The following is a 12,531-nucleotide window of genomic DNA, read 5'->3' as shown; positions in this document are numbered from 1 at the left end:
TATTATAATTATATTATATACCTTTACACCCACAATAAGACCAGAAAATTCACAATTAAAACCAAAAGGTAAACACTTTTCAATAGAAAAAACCGATGCGTTCTAAAAGTTGAACGAAACAGATGCTACAAAAATCTCATGGAAAGAACGAGGAGGGAACTCTCAGGCAGAATCAATGAATCAATGTCATCAGAACACACGATTAAGTTGCAGTCGTCCCCAAGTGCAAAAATTACGAAGGACGCAAATCCAACTAAAAAACCTACACATACTAGAACAAGCATGAGCAAAAGCGGAATGCGAGTTCATGTAAAACTGATTCTTCACTGATAAAGCATCAAACCTGCGCACTTAGGTCAGCATTACCTACCAGCATCTGCGAACAAACTCAAAGCGATCATCAACTCTACGGTGTAAGAAATAGAATCAAAACCCGACGCTATCAAAATAATTCAAACTCAAGGAACAGACTGGTTGAAACACAATTTGCAACCAACACTAAAGATATGGAGGAATTTTGGTAAGCATAGGAACTAAAGAGACTAAAGAGTGGAACCTTTCAAATAGAAATAAAACAGCTGCATCCAGCAGGCTGCAAACCGGAAATGCACCGGAAATACTCTGAGTAAAAAGCCTTTCAAACAGAAGGTTACGTCAGAACCTAAAAATAAAATTTAAAAGCTAAGTCATCGCTATCATAAGAGGGAAACTACCCACCCACCTGCGCAGTGGCGACTCCCATTGGGATGTTAACGCAGCATTTGCAAGCCAGGTGCCAAACTCCCGGAAGGGATGAGTGTCTGGCCATGAAAACTTTCATATCAGATCAAACGTTTTTACAATTTCCGTGATCAAATCACTTAAAGGCTTAATACGGAATACTCAATGTTTTCATTCCAACAACAGTGGAGCAAACTGCAAGAAAGTGTTTGTCTGCTAAGCGTTTTGCACACCAACGTGTATTTAGTGCAGGAGTGGTACTACCATTGGTTCACATTTCAACAGAGGAGAATTTGAGTTCTGAGCACAATCGGTTATATGTTTGTTATAAGATACCTTTAGAGCTTCGCCGATCCAGTCTAGCAGTGAAGCTGGCAGATGTAACTAAACATCGGAGCCGAGCCCACACAGTATTCAGATCAGTTGATGTAATTCTCAAGGTCGGAAAGGTATTTAGCTACGTTATTTTACACAGTACCGTTTTTGACGACATAACATAACACTCTGAAACGGCACCATTGTCAAGAGCATATAAGAGACATACTAAGTTGTGTTTTAATGGTGTAACGTACAATTTCTTAACGTGAAATGATGATTTGTTAAAGGAATATTCTCGAAAATGTCCACGATTATTTCTCAAAAATACCTTGCAATCCCCTTTCATCGGTTTGAAAATGGTTAATCATATAAACACAATCAATAGGGCAGGGAGCAGATATGGTACGAGGGCAATGTTGATCATCATGTCTCATAACACAGATGCAGATCAGATTGTAAACTGTGCATTGTCACGTGCTTGCGGACCTACGTTATCGCTTATGTTGTCCTTTAGGGGTTTCATCCGTTGTTCACAGGCTGCCGCCGAAACACTTATATTTCAGCCGTGTAGTAGGCTCTCACATTACACCTCCCTTGAATTTAGAAAATGATTGTCTTTCTCTAACTTATTTAATGTGAAAACCAGCTGGTAGTTTGAAAGAAGTAACCTCACTAGATTAGCTGCCCGGGTCAGGAAGAAGGGACTGTGATTTTGAACCACGCAAGAATTCCACGTAGTTCTGAACTAACTCGTCGATTTGCTATATGGCAGATAAAAAGCTCAAGCTCCATTGTGTATGAACGCAATGTGTCTAATATTTCCGTCGTTCTCCACCTTTCAGCCAGTCTCGATGTACGCTATCCGAAATGTGTTGGAAGAACGCAACAACAACACAAATGTCGGGGTACAGTTTAGCACATCAGGTGCTCTATCTGCTAATCGGAATAAACGTAAGTAGACTATTTCCGATGAAACCGAAAAAGACGTTTTTTTCCATCTTATGTCTCCAGGAAATACTGTCATCTTCTTGGATTTGCCAGAAAAGTTGAATTTCCCAAGCAAATGAGCTGAATCCGGGGTTTTTACTACAGTACGGAGGAACAAGGTCGATGAAAATTTTTGGCATTCCCTAACGCTTACGATATTCTTAATTCTAATTACTTATCGAGCTGCAAATGATGCATAATGTGCCATCGACTCTCATTTGCACGTCACCTATCAATCTCGAAATGAAATTTGCTATCTTTCCTGTTGTTTCAGATGAAACGCATGATTTCCTTCATTTGCTGAAGATTCAGATGTCTAAGCAGTTCCAGCCAGTACTAACTTTATTTGCAACTCGATGCTGATCACCCGATATTAATAATTGTATTTAGTCATTGCAAAATGATAAATTAGGGGGAATTATCAAAATGGGCAAGTAGTTATTCACTTCCAGCCAGACTTCTTGAAGCGCAACCCCCAGTAAGTCGATGATTACGTTGGATAGTGCTTGTTCCTTGTGAGCATGCTGAACGTTCAAAGAATGTGCAAGATATTAGGGCAATGCTATTCGAAAACTTCATTCCAGGGAACGTGATCATCTTACATCCGAAGTGCCTCCACTAATGACTTACCATTAGATTGTAGAATATACGAATAGTGCTTTGCACCTCTACGCTGTACTGCAATGCTGGCGTGTCCACCAACCCGTACATAAAGCTGCCTGCCGCAGCAAATCAGTATCGTGATTCAGTGGGATCTCCCATAAAACCCAGATGGGTTTTAACTAACTTTGGAAACTCAATACATCGTTGCCTGTAAGGTCTGATTTTGGAAGATCGCTGGCTGATGTCAAGCCGAGGTGCTCAAGGTCAACCGAGTCGATAACTTTGAATAAACTGAATTCAGCTATTATTCGGCACAAACGACAGAGCGTTTAATTTTTTTAATCTCTAAGAAGCTATTTGTATTCGGGATCAGAAGTTTCTGGTTACTGATCCCAATACAGCTGGGATGTTGCCATCTGTGTGCGACAAACTTCTTGTTTATCCCCACACATCCTGTATGACTCAAGAATTAAATCCACAAATTGCCTGATTCTTTATATCGGGCCACCTTCCTTGATAAGACCTAGATCCGCTTTTTTAGTTACATGAACCCAGTAGTTCAATGGCTTTGAGTGAAGGGACGTAATATGTTGTCGAATTTTCTTCTCCCAACTCTGAACGACCGTTGTAAAAGACCAAGTTAAAAATTTTGGACCCTGAGTTGGTGTCCATAGTTTGTCAAAACCTACCAAACTTGAGATGTAGTTTTCGGGATGTGTGCGGACAGAAATGCCTTTAAGAAGCACATTTTCGCCTGAAAATTTGCAATGTACTGGAGCCAAGCTGCAGTAGCAGAACACACGGAAGCGCTGATGTCAAGAAGCTCAACAAATGTTTCTCCATTCTGCCGACTTTAGTAACCCTTTCTGCATTTTTTGCGATTTGCCCATGCATTCAACAATAATCCTGTATGATGAAATATACATGAGAGTAGTGTTCAACGACGTATGTGGTCCCGATATGCTGTTCTCAATCATCTTCAAAATAAGTGCTAATTTCTTAAGGTTCCGAAAACACTGACTGCATATGACCGGTTTCACCCTTCTTGGTGTTCATCAGGTTTGCCCATTTCCTGATTTTCTGTCAACCTTATTTTCTACTCAAACAAGGTTGTACGAAAGTTGGCTTATATACTCATCTGCATTCCGAATTGGTTTTGACGGAACATAAACCTGGAATGCACGTGACTCGCTTTTTATGACTGCTAATGTCACAAACAAGAGATCCAGCTGGGTTTCATATGAATCTTTAGTCAACACCGAGTGGTATGCAAATAAGTGTAGGATTCAAGTGCTACCTTCCTGCCTCTGTGGTACTTCAGTCCTTCGACTGATATATGTTTGAGATTGAGATGCGTGGTTGGTAGAATCCGGATTATATTGTATTTGAAAGCCGTTAATTCTGTCACGCTGCAGTTGAGTCATACATACTTAGATCTTTTGCAAGCATACTGAGCAGAAAAACAAAGACGAAACTGTATTTTTGGAATAAGTTCCACAAGAAATTTTGTGCTTCACAAGGTATAAGTTCATGGCTTATGCTAAGATTTCAGTTTGTCGATAAATTTTGGAATAAGTTGACTTGTTTTTGTGCCCTTCGTTAATTTATTAGCGGGTGCATACCGGGTTCAGATCATGGCAGTGTATCGCCTCCGAATGCCTTTTATTTGGCTTGAAATGGACAGTGCATTTACTTCAGTATTCTTCTACGAATTGAGGCTACAACAAGTCAACCGAAATGAATATTTTCTTGTTTTCTGAGGTGCCGTTTGTTTGTTATTCTAGGCAGGGAACTGGGCGACTATGACTAATAATATATACGCACAATATGTCGCAGTGTGTTACCAGAAGCGATGTTAAGATTCGGCTATGGTGGTACACGTTATCTAGCCCCAGCAGAAGCATTCTCCTCACTCGTGTACTTTATTACTAGTTGAGTCAGGTACTACATAGAATCATAATCTAAAATGATGTTTTGTAACATCGTTACTGATTAAGTATCACACAAGTGTGTTACCCAAACAGACGATTTGTGTTACTGATATGTTTGTACAAGCCGGCGATTGTGAGGAACGCCACAACTAAAAATAATATCTTTGATCTCAGGCTTCTTAGTCTAAAGAATAACTGAGACAGCATTGTTTCGTTTTGTCACTATCTCCCCAAAGAGTACTTGTGTTGTTATTTGTAGGGGTAGCCTCATGGAGTTGCCTTCTGAATGGTTTTGGTGAGCTGTAGATGGTTGGGAACTACTTCACACAAACAAAGTTTTACTTTGCTGGAGGGCTTTTCATATTCTCAGCGCCTGTTTGTTGTCTTAATTAGGATAACGGTTCTGAAACCAACAAACTAAATGGCGGGAAGACCCAATTAATTTCAGCGTGCCTAATGGGTGTGAACCAATGTTCTGGCGCTATTTGGTTCGAATGAACTAATAAAGGTTGTGGGGTGTTGCACTGATGATAATTCTGTAGAGATCTTTGATCACAGGAACCCTCACGTTGTATCATGTGTTTCCTCACTGATGGCTCGAATATGATCAAACCCTGTTCATTACAGAACCATCGACGTCTCTGTTAAGAAATAGTTTAGTATCCACCAAGTAGCTTTTATGAGTGCATATTTGCGCAAATCTGTAGCAGTCATAGGCCAGCTAGCAACCAAACCTGATTACAGTCACTGATGCCTCATCATTCTCTAATGCATTGACTCTTCCGTTTGTTTAATGAGCACAATTTAGACAGCCTTAATAGTATGGACCAGGAGAGGTAAAAATGGAAAAATGCAGATGAAGTAGAAAGAAACTGGCTTTCTTGGTAACATCTAACATTATTACATTTTATCCCCGTTTGTAGAACGATTGTGCCGGCATGATGGACGCATATGTTGCCCGATTGGATGGCCAGATAACACTGAATGATAGGCTGGAGCGATTATGTAGTCGGGTTGCAAAGGAAATCAAATACATCGAATCAATGAATTACCCTTCAGAACTTCGCGATTTATTCATGGAACAAGGTAAACGGATTGGCACACAATTCGGCGCATCATGCAGGAGTTACAAGTTGTCTTACCTTAGCAAGACGTTTGATGGTAGATGATGAATAACTTTCAAGATGGCATAGTGAATTGAATGTTTCGGGAAGTTGTAAAGAATCTACACTTCTGAGCTCCTTAATCTGGTCAGATATAAAGAGTGGACAATGCGCATCATTGTATAATATTCGTTGAGTTACTCCAGGCATCAGGTAAAGAGCAAACGTATAAAATGATGTTAGGCTAGCAGCTACGTTTTTCAGTCCTATCTAAGTAGAGTTCCGCTGGTAAAAAGTCAGGGGGCGATACTGTGAAGTTAATTGTAGAAACTTTTATTGTAGACTGATATAAAGAAATCTGTCACCATTCTGAAAACATTACTATGTCGAAGGGTTAAAATTAACGAAATAACTGAAAAGTGATTTATACTGACCATTAGAAGAAGGTACACTGTATTGCTTGTCCCGTAATAGGTATTTCAGTCGTAGATGTGACAGAGCGGAGTATGGCGTTCAGTTAGAGCTGTTGCCCTATACAGTACGTCCTTGCCGACTGCGCTTTGAATGCGATTATTTTGTCTGTTCATCTGACAGCCATAGGTAGCCGTATCCCTCCTTTTTCTCTCCGCAAACCGCTTGTTTGTTCCAAGCCCTCTGATCTGCTGCTACAGCCATTCCTTGTGGTCTTTTGAAGTGCTACAACATGCTGTTGCTAACATCCTCTAATTTGAGTGGCTGAATGCTTTTGGAGTCCTTAAGTAAATTCAATAGCCAATCTCCGGAAAATCCGAGCGCCGATGCCATTTCAAGGATAATTTTCAGAAATTTAGTTTGTTTACCTAATGCATATCGCTCCCAGAATGTAAAAGCTCCTCGAAACTCGCCTCCGTATTTTCGCGGATAGTCGATTCGATGGGCTGTCTGATAATCCGCCTACCACCAGCCTGTTAGCTCATCGCTCTATATACCACCAATCCTTTTGGTTCTAACCCATTAGATTACAAAATAAAACGTCAATTGTTGTTAATTTCTTACTGTGCAAGGTGGTGGAACCTAATGGTACACGAAACCGTTGATAGCGACACCACTTAAAACGCAGGTTCGTTGGCCAGTTTGCTTGCCTGGCATTGCGCTCGGTCAGTTAGAGCATGATGCGATTGTCATTTGAGGTCATCGTATCTTCGACCGCGTGAACAGGTCATGTGTCACATTTTTTGGTGGAAATTTCGGGCATACACACTTTACACAGAGATGCCCTGATAGTTCAATACGGTCATTTCAGAATATATGGCACCTTGTCGAGCTGTCGTTGCCGCACATGCCCACAATGGTGTTGATCTTACCCTGGTTGAGAAGTTCAATCTCAAAATATGGAAATTTCAGTTGAGGGGCAGACAGTAAATTGGGCATAGCTGTTTGATAAACACACTTTAATTATATGGAGAACAGAACGAGTGTGTGGACTGGTCTCTTAAAGTTGAGAATATTGTACCTGTCTACCGCCAGAGCATTCCGCCTCTTGGCTGGACACTTTTACCGAACTGTAATAGTCCCGTGAGTCACGCATGGGTTTTGTAACATTGTTCAGTCAAGAACACAAACATTAATCGCATCAGTGAAATATTTTGTTATTACACCGTTTGCTCCCATAAAACGATAGCCCAGATGTCCTATTATTTTCATACAACTGAAAGAAAGAAATGTAGTCCCGCCACCGTTACGGCCTCTGATGTTCATGAATTAGTTGTTATTGCTTCCTCTCCCATTCTTTATGGGAAATATAATGATTGGACTGGTAGAGGTACTAGGAGAATATTCATGAAAACAGTGAGTATGGAAACGATTCGCAATAATGAAAAACGACTTGAAGACGCCCCCAGATATCTGTTCCGAATGATTTGGCAAACTCGTTTAGGTTCACTTGCTATTTGCTTTCTGGTTTGATCATAACACCGTAACTATTTGTTTGATAACGTTTCAGCTATTTTTTTTCAGTTTAGTTTTTGAAGGCTGTGATGGAACTACGTCACATATACCTCTTGCTGTCGAGCGAGGGACGGCTTTGTGTTTGAGGTACAAGCCTCATTCTTTGCAGTTCATAGGAACACTAATAGCAGTTTGTTTGGCTTGTTTGACGACACCTGTAGGACTGCGCTGATTAGCTTTCTCAGATGACCAATTCAAACACAACTAAATAATACGTGCTCAAAAGCCTTGTCGGTACAAGACGCATAAACTCAGTGAAGACTGGAATGTGCAGATTTGATTTGCGTAAGATCTTCTGTAACAAGCCCAAATGGAGATGAATGTATTGGAAGAAGTATTCTGATTGGTTCAAGCTGAATAAACGTCCTCGATTACGAAAGTAATTATTTAGTTCACCCAATTTGAGGCTGTAGTCGACTCTGTATTACGTTGATGCTTCTGGCATAAAAATTATTGTACTGAGAAAAATAGCCTCTCAAAGAGGTCAAGGGCTTCCGGATTAAAACAGTTTGTTAAATATGTTTACTTTATATTCATATATAAAAAAGGTTGGATTTACATGGAATTTGTCCAGGACTTACCCGGCCAAACAGAATTATGCTAGACTCTACCAAAAAGCCTATCGTAAATATCGATACACACGTTAAATTCCCGGCCATTCATTCAAAGGTAGAAAGTTTGGACATAGTGAGCACATTCATTTTGAACCCACACCGGTTATCGTTATCCCTAACCTATTTTGTTCTTGGCTCTCTACCAAGCAACATAACTTACACATCCCATCCTTTTACGAACATGGCATACATCAATTGTGCCTAGTACTTCTGGTATGCGATCCTTGCAATCCCCAGAGGTAGGATTTTTATATAAATTTAGCATGCATTGTACGTCTGATGTGCTTTATCAATCATGTATTCATCCTATGTTTTGATCAACGGACGACTCTAAAGGATCTGCGGAGCAATTAATTACGCGTTTTCAAAATTATAAGACGGACTTATATGGTTTGCATTTAGTTATAAGGTTTATCTGTTTTGATTGCTTACATGTAAACTATACAGCTTCCCTTTATTTTTTTGGAAAGTTGGAATCTGTGGATACGCGGGGTTTCTCTCCGTTTGCCAACCGAAATACCTTGAGCAGATCCTTTCTTGGCAAGCTTCAAATGGCTGCTTCCACATATTCAACAAAGAAGTAATCGCGCCGGAAAATTTTGATCCTAATCGTTACGGCCACTACCGGCGCAAGCGTTCAGAGCAGGCTCTATCTGCAGGTCCTGAAGCATGTCTGTCACATCGAACGTCAGTGGCTTTGTTCGCACTCTCTTCCTTCATGACATTGTACATGGAATCCCTTTACGGTGACAGTGATCCTTTGAATACCGAGACCTGAATTTTTTCAACATAATTTTGTCTTTTCAGCTAGCGATCGCTAGTTTGTCTGTTTATGGTGAATTACAAAACAATGTCTAACGAATGTCAAGTACTCGTCCCATTTGGTGTAACCCCATTATATGAACAGGGGACACAATCAACAATAATTTACTACGTATACTTGAGGGATCATGTCGTATGAAGAAATAACTCACAGTGTTGACTTTGACTGTGAATCTAGTAAGCGAACCGCCTCGTTGTCCACCATTTTTATTCGTGAGGAAAATATAAGTATCCCGAGGACGAATTTTTAAATTATCAAAGATTACTTGTCTACGGTACGTGTGTTTATTCCAAAAGTTCAACTTCAATTCATCGTTGTAACTTCAAATTGGTTGTCTGTTCTATCTTGTTACTTTCTGCTCATCTCAGTTCAGTGGGTTATAGGTTAAAATGTCTAGTTTTTAACAAGATTTCATGTCATGGGATAGATTTTAACGTTAACTAGTCAGAAGCCAACATGTTCGTCGGTATTGGTGTGATATAAAACGGACATAAATTTCACAAACTAAATGTGTGGTCTTAGCAAAGTGTGGAACAAAATACCATCTAGAACAAACAAATTAAAAAGCTTAATAACCCGGGAACTCTGTTGGAATCCACTGTGGCTGAGTTTTTGGTTTAAAGACGTCTTCCTGTGGGTAGGTACGCATGAGCTCATGAAAATTGCTTCAAGACTCTAGAATACCTTGAAATTTGGAGAGAGACCAGGTTTTATTCTTGGCAAATAACGAACGGTTAAATAAATATTCATCGTTGTGCCCAGTTTTGTAAACAATATTGTATGTCCGTCAGTACTGAGTATTTGTCAGTCCTAAAAACAGCGGCCATGTTCTATAATACTAAGTGTTTGAAGTTGTATCGTCTATTTGCATTCAGTGGTATCAAATAGACATGGAACGAAAAATTTCATCATGTAAAATGGAAATTCCTGGTGTGAAACATGAACACTCGTTTTTATGCCTAAGGCTATCAGAATTAAAATCGTCACAGCTTATGCACAAAATTTACTGCTTACACAAGACGCTTTTTCCATGTAATAGTCTTACTGCACCATTAGCAGAAATGCGTTCTTCCCGAAGATTATCTCTTAAGAAATATAAATTTTCTGTCGCCTTAAACGTTTCACACAACACTCTTTACGAGCAAAAGCTGAAAATCTAAAGTGCGTAGCCCCCTAATGCAGTTACAGTCAAGCATGATCATTAATTTCCGTGCAAATGAAAGCAAACATCGTTCAGCTGACTGTAGTGTTACTTGAGCGCCTAACACTAACTCATACTAAGCATACGAATGATAGAATGTAAACTGAAAACAGCAGTTGGGTGCCATTCGCGCATTTTGGCGATATAACCAGCGGATAATTTGCTCGTTATTCGACTTCATATACTCTAGATAGCTACACTGAAAGATCGAGTCTGACAATTATGGGACCGAAATCTAACAGCAAATTGGATCTGATCCGTCGCGAAAACAAGCATATCGGTCCAGCGTGCGCTAAATTGGTCGGATTCATTTTACTGACCGGAAGAATAAACCAGGCTCGATAAGGTCACATATGATGGCATGGCATGAGTACATTGTTTGGTCACAAATACTCACATTTTTTCGCACCAGGGGGAAATTTAGCGTTTCCCTCGGGCCTCTTCTCTGAAAGGTGGGGGACAATGAAGTGCAAAACTATCTGAAAAAAAGAACACAAAAATGGCTTATCTGTTTTGATGGTGTTTGTATATAATTCATCCTACTTGCGTGACTTTAGTTTGTTGATAACCTATCACACTCTATGTTCCAAAGTTGATGAACCGCAATCAAAATTCCGCAAAAAGAAAACAGAAAACGGAAGAAATAAATGAACCTCACGCTGAAGATACAGTTGTGTGGAAAATAATTAAAAAGCAGTGACCCTGATCTTCCGCGAAAAATCACTGTATGTTACATAACTCGTGGAACCTTTGCTGGTATATTTATTTCCAACTCAGTTTAGAAACACGTTTTGATGCATCTTTCTGACATAGTGTGGGTTATCACAGCAGTTTAATGCTCGGTGTAAGTCGGTTTTCCTCAAAACTCGTGATTTTTTAAGAAATACCAAGTACGATATAACTTATACAATTGTTTTAAAAGCAATAGCCAATCAGGATATTTGAAACCCTATTTAACCAAATCCTGTCCTGAGAGCTACATCTGTCTTGGCGCTGCTAGGCTGTCCAGATACTGAGAGGATTGAGCCCATCAGTTTGGGTATTAAGCGGCATTCTAAAGCCACATACTAGCCTCTCAAATCTTTCATAGTACCGGACACTTTCCTTTTGACTTTGTGTGGCTGGGACGTTCAGCCATACAGCCACACTTTCGAAAGAACTCCGCCTCAGTAATTCAGTGTCGCCTCCCTCAAGTCGGCAGATATATGAGAGCCCATACTCTTCCCACACGCATTACGTTTGTAAGTTTGTCCTTGAAGTGACTAGGTTTTTTTTCATCAAAACGTGCAAAGTTTTCTCTGTCCACAAAACTACAATGTATGCAACAAATTCCTGCAAGCCACTACTAAGTAAATTGCAATGCTTATTTTTTATTTCCGGGCTGTGAATGGTTTTACTGGGTGATTTCGGAATCCTAAAGATCTACGATCTTACTGAAGCGGTCGACTCTCCCTCAAAAATATGAGCGAAAAAGGCATATTTTTGTGTGTATTTTTGAATACTGGCAACAAAGTTTTACCTTTTTAGGTCAATGGCATTAAAATCGGTGTATTGCTCATCAAGCGATAGTTGTCAGAACATTCTTTTTCATGGTTTATTCCTCCAAAATTAAACTCGACAACTACTGCTGTGGTAGATACTTCACTGGATATCTGTCGGAATCTAAATTCATGCATATTGCCTCATTAGAAAATGGTGACTTTGCGATGCATGAATGTTCGCTAAAACGATAATCTCTTGTCGGCCAAGTTATACTGACTCGCTGAGTTTGGATCATCAGTTGTACTAACTGTAAAGTAGCTGCCAGACACACGGAAAGTTTTATTCCAAACTCTTAATTTTGCTAAGCGAAAAATTACAAAATAAACTCCCTAAAAGCAAAGAGTTTAGAGATTTTCACTATCTCTTCTTTAGTGGAGGTCTGAAGACGCATTTCAAGAGAAACACATCGCATTATATATAATAAACTTGCTCATTTTTAAGTTAGTCTTAGTATTTCGGATGGTCGAACTTTATTGATATCAGGTGACCTCGGAAAGCCACAAGACATGTCATTGTACCTCATAATCTACAACTTTCCTCAGTGCTTTGACATCTTTAATAACCTTACACACAGGGTATCTTAGCAGAAACAGAAAGATCACAAGAAATTCTTTTGTGTTGCTTTACCACACTGAGCTAGTTTCAAGGAATGGACAACATGGCGTTAATATTCAAGGCCCAGATTGACCGAGAAATCGTACGG

At 39.8% G+C, this 12,531-nt stretch overlaps 1 protein-coding gene across 1 annotated transcript in view; it reads left to right on the top strand.

The window, feature by feature from the left end:
* Positions 1 to 9,038, top strand: part of T265_14868 (hypothetical protein) — a gene marked incomplete at both ends in the record, with an annotated part of 17,724 nt that extends 8,686 nt beyond the window's left edge. Inside the window, 3 exons of the mRNA XM_009175603.1 lie at positions 1,881 to 1,989; positions 5,483 to 5,645; positions 8,733 to 9,038. Coding sequence (XP_009173867.1) covers positions 1,881 to 1,989; positions 5,483 to 5,645; positions 8,733 to 9,037 — 577 coding nt within the window. The remainder of the gene's footprint in view (positions 1 to 1,880; positions 1,990 to 5,482; positions 5,646 to 8,732) is intronic.
* Between the last annotated feature and the right edge of the window lie 3,493 nt (positions 9,039 to 12,531).

Source organism: Opisthorchis viverrini, assembly GCF_000715545.1.
Source record: "Opisthorchis viverrini unplaced genomic scaffold opera_v5_280, whole genome shotgun sequence".
Lineage (NCBI taxonomy): Eukaryota > Metazoa > Platyhelminthes > Trematoda > Opisthorchiida > Opisthorchiidae > Opisthorchis > Opisthorchis viverrini.
This window is presented reverse-complemented; position numbering and strand designations above follow the sequence as displayed.